Below are 22,574 nucleotides of genomic sequence, written 5' to 3'. Positions count from 1 at the left end.
AACAAGTCTGTTCTCTATGTCTATGTCTCCATTGCTGCCCTGAAAATAGAGTTCATCAGTATCATCTTTCTAGATTCCATGTATATGTATTAATATATTATATATTTGTTTTTCTCTTTCTGACTTCACTCTGTATAATAGGCTCTAAGTTCATCCACCTCATTAGAACTGACTCAAATGTGTTCACTTTAATGGCTGAGAAATATGCCCTTGTATGAATGTGCCACAGCTTCTTTATCCATTCATCTGTCGATGGACATCTAGATTGCTTCCATGGACAGGCCTTTCTGAAGATAAACATCTGTGTCTTTTCCCAGGAAAACATGGCCTTATTAAAGTATTTGTCTTTGATGATGGGCTGCTTGAAAGAGCCTTTAGATCATGTGCTCAGTTGCATAAGACTCTTTGCAGCTCCATGGACTGTAGTCTGCCAGGCTCCTCTGTCCATGGAATTTTCCAGGTAAGAACACTGGAGTGGTTGCTATTTCCTTCTCCTTTAGATCATATGAGTTCTCAAAGTGTTGGTCCCTTGGCCAGCAGTATTGGCATCCCCAGAGAACTTGTTAAAGATGCAAATTCTCAGCCTAGATCTACAGAGCTGGAAATGCTAGGGGTGGAGCCTAGAAAGTTGTGGTTTTAAAAGTCCTCTAGGTGATTCTGTTGGAAAGTTTCATTGCTTTAGATCAGGAAGCCTCAGTCCAGCTTGCATATTGAAATCACTTGAACAAGTAATTGACCTAGGCCTACCCTAGACCGATTGAATCTTTGAAGGTCATTTGAACTTTAAAAACTCCTCAGGCGGTTTGAATAATGTGGGGCTTGGACTGAACCACCCTATTAAATGTTTTCCTAAAGGCCTTGGGAAGGAAGTGTGCTGTCTTACGGAGGGGCCTGGGAGGAGCCATCCTCCCCTGCACTTCCGGCATCCATCACTATCCTATTGGAGTACTGATGTCCAGAAACTACCCCCAGTAACCCTGGCTGTGGGCATGGCTCTGTGGAAGTCCCCAAAATGAAACAAAGTCACAGGTGTTTGGCAGGATAGAAAAAGGTCAGGGTAAGCTTTTGTTATTGTTCAGCCCTTCAGTCCTGTCCGACTCTTTGCAACCCCATGGACTGCAGCACCCCAGGCTTCCCTGTCGTAAGGTAAGGTACATGGCTGAAAGGATCTCTCCAACAGAAAACCAAGATGGGTGAAAATTCTCTGAAATTCTGAGTAACATTTAGTCACTTTGGGGAAGGCTGAACTTTGGCTGCACTCTGATGATGAAGACCCGGAGGGCTCAAAAGAAACAAAGATGGTATTTGGAATCTTTCATCTTTCTGGCTCTATCCTGATTTTAATATTATGCTGAGTTGCAGTAGCTAGCCAGTTTTGCTGTCAATCTAGCCTGAACATTAAGTAGCTGGACACCTACTCCCAAAAGCCGGGGCTCTGCACAGGCCTCACCTGGAAATGACTCCAGTGGGAGATGAGGGAAGACGTGATGGCCGCTGCAGATCATGACTCCGTCAAAGACAGTGCTTTGCTCCTTACCGTTGTTCTCAGTAACAACCACCCACTGGCCAGAGGTTGCAAAATCCGGGTGTTTTTTCACACTGAGGACGGTTGTCTGGAATCAAACACAGAGAAGGCATCATTGAGAATTACTCTGGCATAAAAGGGGCCTTGTCCAGTGCCTGGGAGTGGGTAAGGGTAGAGTGCAATGTCTGGCTCCATTGAGATTCCATTTGAAGCCATTTCAAGCCACTTAAGGCAAAGACTGCTAAGTGCGCCCTGCTGCTTCTTCCTTGGCACATGCTCCCAAGGATGTACTGCTTTGTGTGAGAGGCCTGACTCAGCAGTGGGAACCAGCGTTAAGTCTCTCTGAATAAGGAGAGAGACTTAGAAAATCATGGCAAAAGTCTGGGCAAGATACAAAATACGTGTTCATCGTTCAAGTGATCACACAATCAGCATTTATCACAAAACTTTTGTGTTGACCTCTGTGCAGACTCTGTGTTAGAGAATATATTCCATGCATAGCGCCTGGCACAATGACAGCACTCCATGAATGGTGAGTTATTCTTATTTATTTATTTTATTAAAGGCATCATGTGCTTTTTTTAAAAAAAATTAATTTAAAGTTTGGTTGTGCTGGGTCTTCATTGCTACTTGTGGGCTTTCCCTCATTGCAGAGTGGGGGCTACTCTTTATTGTGGTGCATGGGCTTCATGTTGAGGTGGCTTCTCTTGTTGCTGAAGATGGTCTCTAGGACTTGAGAGCTTCAGTAGTTACGGCACACAGGCTCAGTATTTGCAACACACAGGCTCAATAATTGTGGTGGATGGGCTTAGGTGCTCCGTGGCATATGGAATCATCTCGGACCAGGGATCAAACCTGTGTCCCCTGCATTGGCAGAGGGATTCTTATCCACTGTGCCACCAAAGAAGTCTGCATCATATCCTTTATTTTGCATATTGTTGTTTACTAGTGAGTGCGAATTTTTTTGGTAACATTCATTGTTACGTTTGCACAACATTTCTTCCTTTGTGAATTGTCTATTCATATCCACTCATTTTTTTTTTTAAAGATGTAGTGTGTGGGCTTCTCCGCAGAGCAGAGGCTCTAGAAGCGTGGGCTTCAGTAGTTACAGCATGTGGGCTCAGTATTTGTGGCTTGTCATATTTATTATTTTTAAAATGTCTTGCTAGCAATACATTTCATACTCTCATTTGGATTAAACAATTTACTGGTTTATTGATTTTTTGTAAATGTTGTTTGCTGTGTGGAGGTTTATGGATTTTTAAAAAGGTACATAAATGTTGTGTTTGATGTATTTAAGAAGCAATGTCAAAGGAAGTGAAGCTTTTCAGGTGAATGGTATGCTTCCTTCTTGCTGGTAAGTGTTTGAGCCCCTTATACATGCTTTTGAAAATTTCAGATATTTTTCAAAATGCTGTGTTGGCAATTTTGAAGCTTTTACAGTTTTAAAAAATGTATGTGGAATGTTGTGAAAAGGCTACAAAATGTCTGGGTATTTTCAGTTGAAAGATTTCAAATTTGAAGTTAAGCATGGTATATTCACTAAAGTACTCTGGATTCTTGACTATTCAAAATGTAGTTCGAGGACCAATCTTCACTGTCACTGGGGAGGTTATTAGAAATGTAACTGCCCTGAACCAGTTCACTCCTTCTCAGGCAACCTGGCGGTTTCCCATTCCTGGGAGGTCACTGTATTGATACTGAACTTAGTCTGGACATGTCCTTTTATAGTTTGAATTGAGTTCTTGCATCTTATGGCTTATACCAATTCAGAGATCAATAAATGGGAGTGAGTTTTCTTAAGCCCTCTCCAATCTCCAGAAAACAACATCAGTAAAATGATAAACAAAAGAAGAAGAAACTGGAGGAACTCTACATTAGATAGACTGAAATAGTTTCATGGTATTTGCATATGTTTATGTCCACTAAATCAATTATTCCAAATTAATGTAATACAAATCTATAGTAAAACTAAAATTACTGAGAAAATGAAATGTATTAAAAAATAAGTTCTACTAATATTTATTCAGTGCTATAATTTATTTCCTAGACACAGTTACTGGTTTTCAGAGTGTAGGTTATTGATACAAATTTAGGATGTTTAATGAGGATATTGGTTTTTTCTTGTTGATTATTTTTTTTGAGAAAACAAGGGAAAGGTAGTTATAATTGCATTTCAGAATTATCTGGCCATTCTTATGTTGCTAAAGAATGCATCAAAAATGAACAAGAGTGGTCTCTATAGTGTTCTGAGATGAATGGGGAGCTGTGGGTTTATCTAATCCATTTTCTAAGATAATCCATTTCTATGGAGAAGGTAAGAAAATAAAACAACATAACTTTTGTTTTCATATACCCTTTCAAAGGAAATGAGGCTAGTCGTCTTCAGTGGTTACAGATACTAATTTAAATGCAGTTTCACTGTCAATATCATTCAAGCCTTAATTTTGACAAATGTCTTTCTTCTGTTTATGCATATAGCCTATAATATCACGGGTAATGACATTACTTTTCGAGTTTTCTATCGTGCTGTTTCCCTCCCCCCTACCCCAAATACAATACCTGGAACTGAATATACTTTAGTAGATCAAACTTCTTGGCAAAGATTCTGAAATATTCCAGGACTTTAGAATTGTGCAGGAAGTTTGGAAAATCGTCAGGCATTGGAAAGTCACTGAAACAGGACATTTCTTTGCTGGTGTTGGTGACGACGGATTGATAGATGCTTGCTCGGCCATCGTCAACATTTTCCTAATGAAATAAAGGAGTGGTAATAAGGTATTAAAGAAATCCCTTGATTTCCTACTCACCTTCCACATCTAACCCCTGCATGATGTGAAGCTCTTTCATTGCTGTTGTTGTTTAGTCATGTTCAACTCTCTTGTGACCCCATGGACTGTAACTGGCCAGGCTCCTCTGTCTATGGGATTTCCCAGGTGAGAATACTAGAGTGGGTCGCCATTTTCTTCTTCAGGGGATCTTCCCAACCCAGGGATTGAACCTACCTCTCCTACTTGGCAGGTGGATTCTTTACCACGGAGCCAACTGGGAAGCCCCTCTCATTGCTGCAGTATGACTGAAATGTCTGGTGGATGAGGAGCTGTGTATGTGCCATTCTTATGTTGCTAAAGAATGCATCACTAATTAGCTTCCTATTACCTGTTTAGTGTCAGTCATTGTGACAACTGATGCTGAAGCTGAAACTCCCAATACTTTGGCCACCTGATGTGAAGAAATGACTCACTGGAAAAGAACCTGATGCTGGGAGAGATTGAAGGCAGGAGGAGAAGAGGATGGCAGAGGATGAGATGGTTGGATGGCATCACTGACTCAATGACATAAATTTGAGTAAACTCCGGGAGTTGGCGATGGACAGGGAGGCCTGGTGTGCTGCAGTCCATGGGGTCGCAGAGTCAGACATGACTGAGTGACTGAACTGAACTGATTGTGACAATCAGCCCCCTTCCAAAATTTCCCCTGGGGAGACTACACCGGTCTTCCACATCTTTAGGAACCAATAAACTCTGCGTCACTGGTCAGAGACTATAATGGAGAATTTCAGTTAAAATGAGTACTTTGGGGAGCAGGAAGTTTTCACATCTTAATTTGAATCCCCTCACCTTTATCTTATGCTTTATGTGAGTCAACCTTCCTCAAGTGATAATAGTAAGTAGTATTTTTTTGTTTCTGGGTGCACTGGGTTTTTGTTGTAGTGCGTGGGCTTTCTCTAGTTGTGTCGGGGGCTTAGTTGCCCTGTAGCATGTGGGATCTTAGTTCCCCCACTGGGATCGAACCTACATCCCCTGCATTGGAAGGTGGATTCTTAACCCCTAGACCACCAGGGAAGTCCCAAGTAAGTAGATTTAATGCTAATCAAGTATATTTTTTTCCTTTTGAACTTTTTATTTTGTATTGGGGTATAGCTGATTAATCATGTTGTAATAGTTTGAGGTGAACAGCGCAGGGGCTCAGTCATACATACAAAGATATCCATTCTCCCTCAAACCCCCCTCCCACCCAGGCTGCCACATACCATTGAGTTCCATGTGCTACACTATAGATCCTTGTTGGTTATTCATTTTAAATATAGCAGTGTGTACATGACCGTCCCAAACTCCCTAACTATCCTTTCCCCACCTGCCCCTGGCAACCATAAGTTCGTTCTCTAAGTCTGTGAGTCTCTTTCTGTTTTGTAAGTAAGTTCATTTGTGTCATTTTTTTTTTAGATTCCCCAATCAAACCTTAAGTTTGATTTTGAGTGTTGTTGAGTATGCTTTTATAATTCAGGAGACAGCACATGCTATGGCTGAGTTTATAATTTCCTCTACAAGAAGTGCTCTGCGTAATGATTTAATGTTAAATCATGCAAGAGCCAAGTATGGTGATTCAATGTCTGTGAAGTCAGCATGTTATCAAACAGGCTTTATAAGAAAATGTAAATAATGCCACCCAAGAACTCCTCAACAGATGCTTATGCACAGGCAGAGACTAAGTATAATCCAGCATATTATGACTCAGCACCAGGGGGGTATAAAAATAAAAATGGAAAGATTATAAGAACTCATGAATTAATTGTAATGAATTATCTAATCTTACATAAATGGCATTAAAATCTCCTCTGCAGAATAGTAAAGAACAGTAAATATCCAACTCTAATTCCACCATTGTAATAAATCAGTTGTATACATTGCTTTCTTACCATTACTCATAGAAAATCATTACTTTCCTGCCAGATCTTTAGATCAAGCCTCCTTAGATTTCTGTAACACAGAAAGAGGCAACCTGGACTAGCAGAAGGAGCCTGGGCTTTGAGTTAGACACAGGTTTGAATTCATCTCTTTCAGGCTATGTGAGCCTGGACCAGTCAGTGCCTCTGAGCTTCGGTCCTGTCATTTGTAAACTAGGGATGTGCTAGGTGCTCAATAGTATTGTTATTGTCCGTAGTTACAGAGGAAGCTATAAGCTTCAGCAAAGTTGTCAGTGACACCTCACTGTTCACCACAGGATAAAGGTATCCAGGCAGCTGCTCTGACACCACAGCAACTGATACAAATACTCGCTATCATCTATCACATCTGAATTTTCTGATAGTTCCTTTACAAGAGGCTATACTTTATTTCAAAGAGTTAAAGATTAAACTGTGGGATCTTTCCTCTTTTATCAGCAAAGCTCTTTATATGTTTTGGGCTTCACTGTGTCCAAATTTCAGAGATTATCGGTACTAACATGACTTTCTAAGTTTAAAATGATGTTTGCTCTCAGAACACGTTTAAGACCAATAAAAAGCCCGAGTTTGTAAAGATCCTTCTCCCTCATACATTGCACTCTCTTCCTCATTCATTCATTCACTCATGCCTACCATAGGCCAAGAGTCAGATGCCTTTTTTCCCACGAGCAGATTGTTTATCTTTCCTAGTCTGTAATTGAGGTGCAGATGATAGCTTTGTTAGAGTTTTAAGTGGCTTGATAAAAACTAGTCATGTTAGGGTATACTAGCTTTCTAGGTGATTAATTTGGTGTGGTCTTATTATTAACTGTATGTATGTACAGAAGGCAAAGGAAGTTTGTATTCAAATATGAAGTGCTTTCTGTCTCATATACAAGGATATAATCTGAACTTTGGATGAATAAATCATGGTATTTTTGTTTTCAAACACTAACTTCAAATTGCTTAATACAGTCATCCCTTAGTATTCGTAGGGGATTAGTTCCAGGACCATCTGTGGATACCCACATCCAAGGATACTCAAGTCCATTATATAAAATGGTGTAGTATATGCACAGAGCATACACAAGTTACATAAGTCAGATTCCTCCTTTTCTCCTGTAAAATGAAGTTCATCAATTGTTCCATTAGTCAGTTGTCATGAGGCTTTGATGAGATTAGATAAAATGCTTAGCACAATGCCTGACTTTAAATAAATGCTCCATTCACGTTTGCCTCTCTTGCGTTACTACTGGCCATTAGAGCCAGTCTTACTGAACCAGTCATAGTTTTGAGACAGTATTCTGTCCATTTTATTAAATGGACTGTTACAGTAGAGCTAACATATTAGTTTTTACAAGTGCTTTAAATTGGCTTTAACATGTGGTTGGCTCCTCTGTCAGGTCATTTTAAGGGAATTTTGAGTGATGAGAACTGGTTCTGATGTCTGAGCCCCTATAGTAGTTCCAGAGCCAGGGCAAGACTCTCCTTTGGGGGTTTTACTTGTGTAATTTGACACAACTGATGATGACATCAAAATTCTTTTACTGAACATCAAGTAATGATCTTTATACTTAGGTTGATTGGTAGACAACTATTAAAAAATGCTTTCTGTCCATGTGCGCTTCTTCCTATACTGGCTGAAGTAGATGGCTATACGTTTAGATAAATCTGGGTAAAATTGAGTTTTCCTGGGGTTATAAAGGGAAGATGATTCTTATTAATAAATAAGTAAATAAATAAATGTCTATCAACTATATCTCCTGTTTAGGCCCTGAGCTTGGAGTTAGGGGTAAAGTGTAACCAGGACACACAGTTTTCTATCTTCATGGAGCTTATTATCACATTGAATTAAAATCAGTTTGGGCTTTGGGGATGGAAAGTCGAGAAATAAGATGAGAGGCTTTGCTCTCACTAAGGCAAGGACAGGAGACATGACTTTCAAAACAGATAAATTTAACTCATATATTTACTTAAAATACAAGTACTGCCTAAAAATGAGCTAAGCACAAATACAGATTAATAGCCTGAATTTCCTAACAAATAGAATTAGTGACAATTTACTTGTTTAAGGTAACTGATCATATGGTAAGCATTTTTCTTAATATAAATTTTTTGCAAGTCAGAAGATTATGTAGCAAAACCAAGTTAGTTCAGACAACACTTATTTAGAATTTATGATCTTAAAAAAAAAAGAATTTATGATCTTTTATTATAGGCTGGATTGAAGTTTATCTTTTATTCCTTAGAGATGAAAAGGATATAAAAACTAAATTAAGATTAAGAAAGATTATAAAGCTAATATTTAATCTACTAGAAGGAGCAAGCTTGCAAAGCAAAAATAGATTCACTTATTAAAAATGTAAATACAAAATCTTGTAAATTGTTTTTTGTTATGAAATGTAATTATATTGACTTCTAGCAATCCGTAGTTTATTCTCATCGCTAGTTATTCTAAGCAGTTTGGAAATAAAATTTATTTTTTTGAAAATATCCTAACATTCCCTATTTTCAGTCTTTTAGAAGTGGATTTTATCTGCTCTTGTAATATACTTGTAATAAGTATAATTGAAACTTTAAATTATTACCATTAAGAATATTTTTATTTTAATTATTTTAACATTTTATTTTAATTATTTTAGAATCTTATTTTTATTTTAAAAATTTTAATTTTTTATTGGCTTATAGTTGATTTACAATGTTGTTACTTTCTGCAGTACAGCAAAGTGAATCAGTTATACTTACATATCCACTCTTTTTTAGAGTCTTTTCTCATGTGGGTCCTTGTCCTACAGATAGAGGCAAAACTGTCTTTCTCAAATGCTAATCTATGGACTGATTTCAGTAGAAGAATTCAGGGGATCGTTGAAAAGTATTAAAAGGGTGAATAGGTCTGGTTTGGGCCCAGACATCTGTATTTTAGAAGTGCTCCCCAGACATCTGTATTTTAGAAGTGCTCCCCAGCTGACTCTTATGCACAATGAACACTGGGAGACACACCCTTTATTAGCGTGTCATTGCATTCTGCCCTCTCTCCTTTGGGCCTCTCTCCTTTCTGCCCTTGATCACTGAAAGAGCCCCCTGGTTAAACTAGTTGACTCAGATACTGCCCACTGTCTTGACTGATTTCAGGGTAAATGGTACACTCATGGGCATGGGACACAAGGTGCTCATGGTGAGACCCTGGCTCTTCTCTCCAGCCTCATCAGTTATTGCTCAGCCACCTGCATCCTTCTTTCCAGCCACATTACGTGACTTTCTATTCTCTAAGTATATCAAGTTTCACAAACCTCCACACCTTTGCACATGCCATTTGCTTAGCCTAGATGGATTTTCACATATCTGATCTCTGCTTATTGTCAAGACAAATAAAAGTATCATACCCTTCTGCTGAGTGAGAGTCTGTGCTTTCCATAACACTCAGTGTTTCAGCTCTTATAAATCTGCACTCTGAATTTTCTTTAGTTCCCGCCACACCCCCCTTCCGAAAACTGAGCCCTTTGATGGCAGGGACTGTACACTTGTGTCTTTTTAGTACCTAGTATATGCCTGGTACATATTATGCAACCAGGTAATATGTTTGTTGAATGAGTGAAAGAAGTCATGTTAACCAGAGCATTTTTCCCTCATTGTAAATAGGGCTTAATGATACTAAGATACTGCTAAATGATACATTAAAATAGTAGTGTAATGGGAACAAGTAAATGGTTTTGCTGATAGTATGCTATAAATTTTGTTTTGTTTCATGCATGCAAATGTTATGATTTTGCTAATATTATGTTACAAACTTTATTCTATACATTTGAACTGTGGTGTTGGAGAAGACTCTTGAGAGTCCCTTGGACTGCAAGGAGATCCAACCAGTCCATCCTAAAGGAGATCAGTCCTGGGTGTTCACTGGAAGGACTGATGCTGAAGCTGAAACTCCAGTACTTTGGCGACCTCACCTGAAGAGTTGACTCATTGAAAAAGACCCTGATGCTGGGAGGGATTGGGGGCAGGAGGAGAAGGGGACAACAGAGGATGAGATGGCTGGATGGCATCACCAACTCGATGGGCATGAGTTTGAGTAAACTCTGGGAGTTGGTGATGGACAGGGAGGCCTGGCGTGTTACAATTCATGGGGTCGCAAAGAGTCAGACACGACTGAGCAACTGAACTGAACTGAACTGATACATGTAAACATTACTTCTTTAAAAAAAAATTATGGAAAACTAATCAAAATTAGGGCTTTCCTCTGTAGCTCAGTTGGTAAAGAATCTACCTGCAGTGCAGGAGACCCAGGTTCGATTCCTGGGTCGGGAAGATCCCTTGGAGAAGGAAATGGCAACCCACTCCAATGTTCTTGCCTGGAGAATCCCACAGACAGAGGAGCCTGGCAGGCTACAGTCCATGACGTCACAGGAGTCAGACACGACTGAGCGACTAAACCACCAATCAAAATATATCTTAAACAGCTGGTAAAGAGGCTTAAGAATCATAGTACTTCATATTTGCTTTCCTGGAGAGTTACAAATATCTAACATGTTAAATTTGGTTCTATTAAATGGACAACAGTGTACAAAAACACATATTGGATAATGCTGTGATACATTTATCACAGAGAACTTCCGAAAGTAAAACAAGGGTAAGGCGGTTATCTTTTCAGGGAAGGAAATGGCTCTTTGTTCTAAGCTAGTTCTGTCTAATGTTAAAATGAACATAATGTGCTGTTAAAAAAAAAAAAAAACATGCCAATTGAAACAGAAGAGAGGCTGTGAGGCATAGAATAAAGAAAGTACATGTTTTGGTCAGTGTGAAAATAGCACCATATGGGAAATTCCATTTGGTGATTTCCCAGGTGTCTACTTCACAGTCTCATCTATTATCAACATTTAAATCAGTAAATTTGATGGAGACAAATACAGATGATCAAATTTGTATATACCCGAAGTATGGAGGCATAGAAACTAGACACAGGATTGAAGCTTCAAATAAACACTTAAGAAAGTGAGGTATCGGTGATTGACAATATGATATTGCTTTCAGGTGTACAGAGAGTGATTCAGTGTTTTTATAGACTGTACTCCATTAGAACTTATTACAAAATAATGGCTATATTTCCCTGTGCTGTACAATATATCCTTGTTGCTTAGCTTATTTATTTTATACACGGTAGCTCTTAGTCCCATACTCCTAACTTGCCCCTCCTCTCTTGCCTCTCCCCGCTGGTAACCATTAGTTTGTTCTCTGTATCTGTGTCTGTTTCTGTTTTGTTATATACATTCCTTTGTCTTATTTTTCAGGTTACACACACTCTGACTTGTTTCACTAAGTATAATACTATCTAGTCCTTCCAGGTTGTTGCAAGTGCCAGAATTTCATTATTTTCTATGGCTGAGTAGTATTCCATTATGTATACTGCCATATCTTTATCCATTCATCTGTTGATGGACATTTCATTTGCTTCCATATTTTGGCAGTTATAAACATTGGGGTGCATGTATCTTTTTGAATTTGTGCTTTTGGATATATACCCAGCAGTGAAATTGCTGCTTTGCATAGTAATTCTATTTTTAATTTTTTGAGGAAATTCCATACTGTTTTCCACAGTGACTGTACTAATACACATTCCGGCCAACAGTATACAAGGGTTAGCTTTGTTCTACATTCTTGCCAACATTTCTTATTTGTGGTCTTTTTGATAATAGCCACCCTGGTATGAGGTAATATCTCATTATGGTTTTAATTTGCATTTCTCTGATTAGCAGCGTTAAACATCTTTTCATATGCCTGTAGGCCATCTGTGTGTCTTCTTTAGAGAAATATTTATTCAAGTCTTATGCCCATTTTTAAATTGTGTTGCTTCTTTTTTTGATACTGAGTTGTGTGAGCTGTTTATATATATTGAATATTAACCCCTTATCAGCCATATCATTTGCAATTATTTTCTCCCATTCAGTAGATCATCTTTTCATTTTGTGCAAAAGCCTTGAAGTTTTATTAGGTCTCATTTGTTTATTTTTGCTTTTGTTTTCTTTGCCTTAGACAAATAAAAAAATATGCTATAATTTATATCAAAGAGTGTTCTGCCTATGTTCTTTTTTGGGAGTTTTATGGTTTCAGGTCTTATATTTAGGTCTTTAATCCATTTTGAGTTTAATTTTTTATATGGTGTGAGTAAATATTCTAATATTATTCAACATAGAAAACTTAACAGAAGATTGAAACTTCATATAAACACTCTTTGACTAAGAATAAAACCAACTAAATAATGTCTAACATGCACAAATGTGAAATCCTGTAATTAAGATTAAAAAATTGAAGTGAATAAAAAAAAAGATTAAAAAATTAGTTTTTACAAAGATAGGATAATAGTGACCCAAGTCATCAATAATTCAGATGAAAAACACACAGGGGTTTTAATTGATCCCAAGTTTAGTATTCATCTTTAGAATTATGTGAGATGAAGCATGAGGGTAAGCATATATAATATTGTGGCTGGTTCTAAGACATCTTATTATGTCACCTTATTATCATCTACCACTTATTAGTTACTATAGGCAAATCACTTACTTTGGCTTTCTCACTTTTAAGTTAGAATTAATAAAAACTAATGTATTGGGAGTATAGAAAGAGATAATTCATATGCAAATAATTATATAAATGATAGCATTAGCTTTGCAAATACTGAAAAAGCTGCTGCTGCTGCTGCTGCTAAGTCACTTCAGTCGTGTCCGACTCCATGCGACCCCATAGACAGCAGCCCACCAGGCTCCCCCATCCCTGGGATTCTCCAGGCAAGAACGCTGGAGTGGGTTGCCATTTCCTTCTCCAATGCATGAAAATGAAAAGTGAAAGCGAAGTCACTTAGTCGCGTCTGACTCCTAGCAAGCCCATGGACTGCAGCCTACCAGGCTCCTCCGTCCATGGGATTTTCTAGGCAAGAGTACTGGAGTGGGGTGCCATTGCCTTCTCCACTGAAAAAGCTAGTGCACATTAAACCTTTAGTAGAGAGGTGCAGCATTCAAACCTAGTGAGCACAAGCTATAGTGGGAAAGTGTAAACTGAATTGACCATAAATTTTTTGAGGGGAGTGATTTTTATGTGATTGATTCAGACTTTCATTTTTATTATTTTCCCACTACCTATATTCCCTTGGGCAAGTTATTTATCCTAAACTCTTCATATGTTAAGTGAGGATAATTGTGTGTAACTATAGAAGTTAAAGAGTAACATATTTTAACATTGATTCTGATTGGTAGAGTTGTGGAGAGGCAAATTTTGCGGGAAGTGGGTGTGGAGGCTCCAGCAGCATTTTCAGCAGCTCCTTCCTTGAAACTACTGTCTCCTGGAAATCCAGACCCTCACGTGATCCCATTGGAGGCCTGTGAAATTTTGCTTATTGTATGTTTCACTCTTCAGTGAAGACTGTTTTCTTTGGGTAGAGAAATTGTTTATATTTATCTCTTGAGTATAGTTTTAAGGGAGGTTTGAAATGTGATATTGTTGCAAGTGCCAGGGAGCTATATACTTAAACATTTTATATCTAATAAGGCTTGGACTATAAAGCTGAGTGCCGAAGAATTGATGCTTTTGAACTGTGGTGTTGGAGAAGACTCTTGAGAGTCCCTTGGACAGCAAGGAGATCCAGTCAGTCCATCCTAAAGGAAATCGGTCCTGAATATTCATTGGAAGGACTGATGCTGAAGCCGAAACTCCAGTACTTTGGCCACCTGATGCGAAGAACTGACTTGTTTGAAAAGACCCTAATGCTGGAAGAGATTGAAGGTGGAGGAGAAGGGGACAACAGAAGATGAGATGGTTGGATGGCATCACCGACTCGATGGACATGAGTTTGAGTAAACTCCGGGAGTTGGTGATGGACAGGGAAGCTTGGCATACTGCAGTCCATGGGGTTGGCAAAGAGTTGGATACAACTGAGTGACTGAACTGAACTGAATTAATTCAAATTTTAACCTAACTCTTCTATCCCACAGGATGATATCTCTAATTCTGAAATTTTAGACATCAGGAATGTGATAGCAGGAGAAATATTTTGGGGCAGAAGGCATCTTCCTGGAATTAATCAAATCATATATATATATATATATATATATATTAATTGAAGCATAATTGGCATACAAAATTGTATTAATTTCAGATGTAGGACATAATGGTTGACATTTGTATGCATTGTGAAATGATCACCACGGTAAGTCTTATTTCTCATTTGTCATGATAAAAAGTTATGAAGTTTTTTTTCTTGAGATGAGAACTTTTAAGATTTACTTTCTTAGCAATCTTTATTTATTTTTGGCCACATCTCATGGCATGTGAGATCTTAGTTCTCCCACCAGGGATTGAACCCATGCCACGTACCAGGGAAGTCCTCTTAGTAACTTTTAAACTTGTAATACAATATTTTGAACTATAGTTCCAAACTATATATGCATGACATTTATATGCATGACATTTAGTCATCCCATCTTCAGAAGTTTCCTGTGTAAAAGCACAGTTAACTTGATGGGGTGGGCTGAGGGGGATAGGAGGAAGAGACCAGAGATCACCAGCAGCTAGCATTCCATGTGTAATTCCAAACAGTTTCTGGAAAATTTAGCATTGGATCCCCTTGCTATAGATATCAAAAATCACTGGTGGGGTTGGAATTGTTAAATATAATATCTTCGTCAAACTACAAAGAAGCTAACAAAATTTAACAGGGCTCTGCAGGACTAACACTGTCTTTAAACAGTTCCATGAACGTGGGCCCATGGTCCATCTTGCTTATCTTCTTCTTCCCTTGCCATGATTACTCCCTCCTCTTGGGCTCTGGGCCTCTTCTTCTTGCCTTTGCTTAAGGAATTCCTCACAAAGTTTTCTAGTTATTGTTTATGTATATGTTCAATCACTCTCTCTTTATTGAGTCCTTCCCATCCACACTTAAAATATTGAAGACTCAAAATTTCAAAACAATCCCCCCCTTTCAACTTATATTGAAGGAGGAAACAGAACAGGCTCCATCTTGAAAGCAGGACTCCATCTTGGGCCGGACTGTGGACTCTGAGCTCTATGCCCAGTATCTATGGAAACGACATACCAGCTGGAAAACCAGACCCCCAGATGGAAGAGCCCCAGGGCTCATACCTAGACTCTCCATGCCTAAAAGAATACCCTAATTATCTGTGAAACTGAATAGAATCATAAATTCTATTATGCTTATTGGGGTATGACCACAGGCCTATTGATAATTGTCTACTGTTAACTACCTAGGCTTAAGGCATATGGATGATGGGTTAACTTTGTATCTTTCTTTTCCTTTGTTCAGACTAGTTTCAGGGAATTTGGGGAGGTGGGTTTGGGCACATATACTTAGGGTATATAAGGTTTTCACAAAAACTGGTCAGGGTCCTTGGCTAAGAGAAGACTCTGCCTCGGGCCCACCAGTGTAATAAACTGCACTCCACTATTGTGTTGTCCTTCTGAGTGAATTTGTTTCCTGGAATGTGTGGCTACAACAATATCCTCTTACAACCATGTCTCTCTCTGTCTCATTTCAATCTTCATGAAGGGGTCATCACACACTGACAGCCTCTGTTTTCTCCTGGACTCCTCAACTCCTTGTCTAATCTTGGTCTTTGCCACCCAAAAACAAAACAAAAAGACCTATATTAAAGACACTAATGAACTTGTTCAAAGCTAATCTCCATTTCTTCTTCAAGTCTCTTTCTTTGCCATAACATTCTCTAAGAAGCTTTCCATAACCCTATAGATCTTCACAAGGTAGCTGTTGTACCTGCTGCCCCAACCTAGTACCCTGTACTTTGGGCACAGAATTGATTACACTGCATTGCAAAGATCTGTTTACAGTTTCTGTTCCCCACTAGATTCTAAGGAGGGTTGGGGCCTTGTCTATCTTGTTCCCTGTGTGTCCTGGGAGAGGGACATCACAAATACTTGAATGAATGAAAATGAATATTACCATTGCGTTTTTGGAAAAAAAATATGTGTATGACTAAAAGAAATTACATCAAAATTTAAATAGTGGTAATTTATTTAGTGCTCATGAGTATTGATATTATATTTAATTTATATTTTTCCTTTTCTTTTTTTTGGCCATGCCTCATGGCATATGGGATCTTAGTTTCCCAACCAGGGAATGAAACCATGCCCCTTGCAGTGGAAGTGTGAAGTCTGAATCACTGGACTGCCAGGGAAGTCCTGTATTTTTCTTTTAACGAATATTATTTTTTATTTTTACTTTTTTTTTATTGGAGTATAGTTGCTTTACAATGTTGTGTCAGTTTCTGCTGCACAACAAACCGAATCAGTCATATATACACTCACACCCATTCTTCTCTTGATTTCCTTCCCATTTAGGTCATTACAGAACATTGAGTAGAGTTCTCTGTGCTATACAGTAGCAATATTATTTTCTAAAATTAGTTTATATCACTGTATAATAGGAGAAGGAAACCAAGCCAACCATAGGGTCAAATAGCAGAAGGTACACAAACCAGACCGAATATTTTTTTCCATACTGACATTTGGTGGCTTGATGAGGCCCACAGTACACCAGAAAAAAATTTTTTTTTCCCCTAGTACACTATGGGCTTCCCTGGTGGCAAAGAATCTGCCTGCAATGTGGGAGAACTGAGTTCGGTCCCTGGGTTGGAAAGATCCCCTGGAGGAGGGCATGGTAACCCACTCCAGTATTCTTGACTGGAGAATCCCCATGGACAGAGGAGCCTGGCCGGCTACAGTCCATAGGGTCACAAAGAGTCGCACATGACTGAGTGACTAAGCACAGCACAGTACACTATAATCCTAGAGGTGTGGTCATTTACATACATTTGCTTATTCTGTTTTCTTCATCATCCATCCAAGACTGGCAAATGCCACTTCCTCCATGCAGTCTTCCCTCATTCATACCAGTGTGAAGTACCTCCCCAGCCCTGAGCTCCTGCTAAATGCTGCTCTTCTCTTCCCCCTGAAGCATTTACTATTTGGGCCTCCATCTTTTGACACCTTATACCCTACCAGGGGCAGATCCCTTTATTCCCACTGAAGACCCTGATATTCCCAGTAACCAGGACCAATTCTGGCCAGAGGCATGTGTGAGAGGGTAGCAGGCAGGAAGGCTAGGGGTCTCCAAATGGAGGAAATAGGCTGTAAATGTCAGACGTCTTTTATCTCTCTCTTAAGCGGCAGGAGGAAACAAACTACATGTGACAGATTTTTTCCCTTTCTCTATACAAAATTGAAAGGAGATTTCCTTTAAAATTCTGTGTTGCCATGACAACACCTGGTTCCACCTGAACTTAACTTTTTTCAAACCTTGAGCTAACCAATGCAGTTTTTCTTACGGAAATATTTTTCTTAAGTTATGTTAATGAACTATATTTACCCTAGACTCTGTCTTTCTTCAAGTCAGTTTGCCTAAGGCTCAGAACCTACGTGAACAAGCCAGTATGTTTTATTCATGCAAATGTTCTCTTAAGCTATGTTAATGAGACTATGTATTTGCCTGGAAACCTGCCTTTCTTCAAGATTCACGCCAATCATTTTATGGCCTGGGACAACTCACCTTGTGCCAATGTTATCTCAAAATGCATGTTGTGGGTGAGGGGCCTGGTGCCAGTCTCTGAGTTTTGAGACATTTCCTTTCTCTAACTAGCAACGTGCTAGTAGCTATATAACTTCCTGCTAACGACTAGCAGGGGGACACGCTTTCTTCCCCCTTCTGATGTCTATGTCAGAAGCTTTCTCTCTTTCTTTTATACTTTAATAAAACTTTATCACACAAAAGCTCTGAGCAATCAAGCCTCGTCGCTGGCCACGGATTGAATTCCTCTCCTCTGAAGGCCAGGAATCTCAGCGTCTTTCACGGCTCAGCAACAACCTTTCATATGGCATTTAGCCATTTCCAGCCCTACTTCCTGATGCTCAAGTCACCTACTGGCTGGCGGAACCTCGAGCATATGCCTTAGGCTGCACATTCCACTCTTAAGAAGAGAAATAGTGCCTGGGTTCTTCTTCTTCTGATAATGTAAAAACCACCCCCTAGACCTAACAAGGTCTGGATTCTAGCCTTTTCCCTTGCCAATTCTCTTCCAAAAGACATGAACAATGCCTTGGGGCTGGGGCTCCACCCCCTGATGCCAACTTCTGTCCTTCTTAAGGTGCCATCTGCTTCACATTCACCAATGAGATTCAGCTTACCTAACGTGACACTCTGCTACTTTGTCTTAGAATGTTCATGGTCCAGAAATCATCATAACTTCCAATCCTATGTTTGTGTATCAGACTTAACTCTTTCTTCCTCTTTCCTCCAAATTCTCTTGTCCCTACCCTGCCAGTTCTCCAAGTGCATCACCTATCAGGCTGCATCCTGCATGGGGTCAGCAGGACACCATACACAAAGTTGTGATGCTGCAATGAGCTGCTCCCTTAATGATCACCATGTGTGGGTGCTCAGTCATGTCCATCTCTTTTGAGACCCCATGGACTCCACTGTCCACCAGGCTCCAGCCCATCAGGCTCCTCTGTCCATGGGATTTCCCAGGCAGATACTGGCATGGGTTGCCATTTCCTTCTCTGGGGGATCTTCCCTGACCCAGGGATCGAACCCTCATCTCTTTCTTTGGTAAGCGGATTCTTTACTACTGAGCAACCAGGGAAGCACTTTATGATCGATCACCAGATAGACTACAGCCACCGTGCGTGGGCAGGGACAAGGCAAATGACCAGATTATGGTTGGTGGAGGTGGGAGGGTATGAACTACGCACAGTAAACTTCCACAGTCCGCCGATGTCACTACTTCTTTCAAAGCAGATGGGCTCCAGGTCTTCATCTAAGCAGCATTTGATGGAGGACAGGCCACTCACACCAGCTCCGATCACTGCAACTCGCTTGGCCATGCTGTGTTCTGTATGATACAGATTAAGCAGAGCTTCTTTATATAAGGAGCCCTTGTCACAGAATTCAACTTTCACAATGATATAGATACCCTCCTTTTGTCTCTGAGCTGAGGCAGAATCATATTTTGGCTAAATATGAAGGCTCTGAAATCAGACTGTTTCAGTTTAGATGCTGGATTCATTTATTTACAGTATGATCTTGGGCTAGTTGTTTATTCTTTCTGTGCCTCAGTTTTCTCATCAGTATAATGAGAGTGGAAATAATAATGCCTATCTAAAATAGGCATTGTCCTGAAATTAAATGACTGAGATATGTTGGAAAGGTTGTAGAAGTGTGTCTGCTACATAGTAAGTACTCAGTTAAATTTTGCTCTTATTACTATCTAGTTTAGCCAAGACCTAGCACCAAATATTTAATTAGCATTCATTTCCCACTTCTCTAACGACTCCTTCCTTTCCTCTCTTCTTTCTGGAAAAGGCAGCTCACACAGATAAAATTTATCAACATTTGGGAACACACAGATAGACACACCTGGTGCTTCCTTTGGATTGAGGAGTAAAAGGTCTTCATCCCCTTAAGATTTTATATTCCCTCAGTATTAAAAACACTTTGCTATCACCTAACCCTTCTAAAATCCTAGGAACTGCAACCAGCAAAAATGTTCATTTTTATTCAAAGCATCTAAAGTCCTAAAGAGTAGCTAGTCATGGGTCATGTCCAGTAGCAAAAAAGATACTACATGAATTGAGGGGAAGTTCTTAACTTTGAACAATGAAAGCTTAACTGACCGTAATACAGAACTAAGTCCCCAAGGAAATCCATATGGCATATTCTAGAGACCAAGATGAGATCACATGGAAATGGGGATGTTACCCTTGTCAGGAAAGATTGGAGGAAGCATGAAGGTGTTATGACAGTTTGTATCAGGTTTTAAAATTGTAGTTTTGGGCTTATGCAGGTATCAACATACTGTTTTTTTTTTTTTTTTTTTTTTATCAGATGGGTTAATACTAAGTTAATTCCAGCGAATCAGGTTTGTCACATGGAGGGCTTTGAAGTGTCAGGTGGACTCAGGTGTAACTGCTGAGTTTTTGAACATGACTTAAAGCCAGTCTGCTAGTAAGACGCTGAGTCGAGAGAGACTCTAGATATCTGAGTATGAGTCTGGATGTGCACATCTCACTGGGGTGAGAGTCTGAAGTGTCCCGAGATTCCTGCTACTGAGCCTCTTCCCTCATTTGAGCTCAGGTTTGCTGCCATGCTTTCTGGGTGGGTTTGCGGTGGGGGGTTTATCCTCAGGGCTTTGCAGTTTCTCTCTAGCCAAATCAGAGCCCCCAGGCACAAGAAGAGTGTCAGTAAAGGAGATGGTTGGGGGAAATGGGCTCTGGATTGGTTGGTTTGGATTCAAAAAGTCACCCTCCCAGGAGGGAAGTTTACTACCTCAAGGAGCTGGCTAAGCCAGGGAGCAGCAGTCCCTAAGGCATCAGCAAAGCCTTAACTGTCAAAGCATCAAAATATAGAAAATAAAGAGGTATGGTTAATACAAGTGAGAAAGGGGAAAGCGCTGGGAAGAAAATAAAAAATAAAAGGACCCCTAGGCACAAAGACAAAGGGAGTTAGTGACTTTACAGAGGGCAGAAGAAGACTTCTGAGCCCTTGGACCTCTCAGACTTACCTGGTTCCAGAGGGACTTGCAGGAAGGATCAGAGGGCTTTTCCAGGCTTGCCTGTTTCAAAATCTTACTTGCCGTCCTTCCCTTTGCAAGGTTGAGAACTTCCTGCCTGGCTTCATTATTTACAACAAAATTTACACTCTTCCCTCCCTGAGACTTTTGGTTTATTTAGGAGTCTCTTTTTGATTTTGGAAGAGTTGGGTAGTCTGCAGTAAGAATGGACCCTGGAGGCAGCAAAACTGGGTTTGAACTCTGTCTCTGCAACTGATGGGCCATGTGCCCCCCAAACAACCCACTTACACACTTCAAGATGTACTGTTTGCAAATAAGAAACACAGTCACATGGAAGGATTGTTTGAGTCTGAAACTGTGATAATAATTACACAAAACTGCCTAGCACCAAATATTTACTCAGAATTCATTTCCCACCTCCCTAACTATTCCCTCCTTTCCTCTCTTCTTTCTGGAGAAGACATCTCACACAGATAAAATTCATCAGCAAGTTTGGAAACACATAGGCAAACACACCCATGGCTTCCTTTGGTCTAGATAGCTAGTAAAAGGTCTAGATAGCTTTTAATCAGAAACGAATGGCCTCCCCCGATAAGAACACATACATTTCCAGGGCACGAGGGAGAAGTCTGGAATTGGCAGATCTCACTGTGCTCTGTTTTTGCAATAATAATAAGAAAGAAATAGTTGTTAAGTGATCTGGTTAAAATGCAAAATGTGCTGCAGTGAATAGACTGGTAGCAAATTAATTCACTCCACACGTGTACTCTATGTAACTCTAAGGGCAGATACTGAGCCAAGTTTTGGGGCCCCCAGAATGATTAAGAATCAGTGAGTAAAAAACAGTAATAAATACAGACCCAGTGACTATCCACAAGAAGATGCCACTATATAGACAGAGGCTGACACGCATGATATCAGGCAATATGTCTTGTAATAGCAGCATGCTCTGGGTACAAATGCTTGAAGACACTCTTGGGCTGCTTAGCTATGCCTGGAGACCTAGCTAGAGATACATACTGGGCTGTGTTTTTCCTGAGCAAAAACACCCAAGTGCCAAATAATTGATGCCCCAAATAGATGTAAATTGAAAGGCAGGGGAGACTACTGCAGGCCTGATGGGTCAGGAGGACAGGTGTGCTAAGCTCTTTGCAAACTGTAAGAATGTGCTATAAACGTAAGGTCCATTGCTGATATTTCGTTGCTGATATTTCGTTCCTTAATAGAAAAAGCCCTAATCTACTGAGTTGGAATTTTGAACAACAAGAAGACCCTATCCCATATCTGACACACCATAAAATGTAGCAGTCATTTTTGAGACATGGAGAGACTTGGATGATTAGCAAATCATACAGTTGATTATGATTTATATGAGTTTGGACTTCAATCTGTTTATATTTCTTATTATATCACTCTAACAGTGTTCTTCCTTTGCTACCGTATTTCCAAATGTGACACTTGTGGAATATTTTGTGTTTCTCAATGACAGGCAATTCCATCTCATCCAAAAGATGAAATCAGAAAGGAGCCTGGAATCACAGACAGTCCCACAGTTCTGTTATTCTCACCACATCTTCCTTCCGGGTGGCTTCTCCCTTTCATAACTTTGTTTCTTTAAGAAGTTCCTTTGCTTCCTGGTTTTCGCCCTAATTCTGCTGCCTTAACCCTAATCAAGAGACTCTCCAAAGACAGGATCACGCTTATCTCTAAGGAGTGCACTCACTTACCAAGGGGAATATTTACCCTCTGTGAAAGCAGC

The 22,574-nt window shown here is 39.7% G+C and overlaps 1 protein-coding gene across 4 annotated transcripts in view; it reads right to left on the bottom strand.

Annotated features, from left to right (window-relative positions):
- The window catches only part of LOC122708013 (dimethylaniline monooxygenase [N-oxide-forming] 2-like), a 34,580-nt gene that overhangs the window by 11,622 nt on the left and 384 nt on the right, over positions 1-22,574 (bottom strand). For 2 of the 4 annotated variants that reach the window (XM_043924093.1, XM_043924095.1), the window contains exons 2-4: positions 18,999-19,138; positions 4,088-4,276; positions 1,451-1,613 (exon numbers count right to left, since the gene is read on the bottom strand). In XM_043924093.1, coding sequence (XP_043780028.1) covers positions 1,451-1,613; positions 4,088-4,276; positions 18,999-19,130 — 484 coding nt within the window. In that variant the 5' untranslated portion in view covers positions 19,131-19,138. Of the gene's footprint in view, positions 1-1,450; positions 1,614-4,087; positions 4,277-18,998; positions 19,139-20,806; positions 21,309-22,574 lie in introns of those variants that run through there. The other 2 variants (XM_043924094.1, XM_043924096.1) reach the window with 2 other exon arrangements.

This window comes from Cervus elaphus, chromosome 14, assembly GCF_910594005.1.
Source record: "Cervus elaphus chromosome 14, mCerEla1.1, whole genome shotgun sequence".
Lineage (NCBI taxonomy): Eukaryota > Metazoa > Chordata > Mammalia > Artiodactyla > Cervidae > Cervus > Cervus elaphus.
Note: the sequence above shows the minus strand (reverse complement) of the source record. Positions and strands in the feature narration are given on the sequence as shown.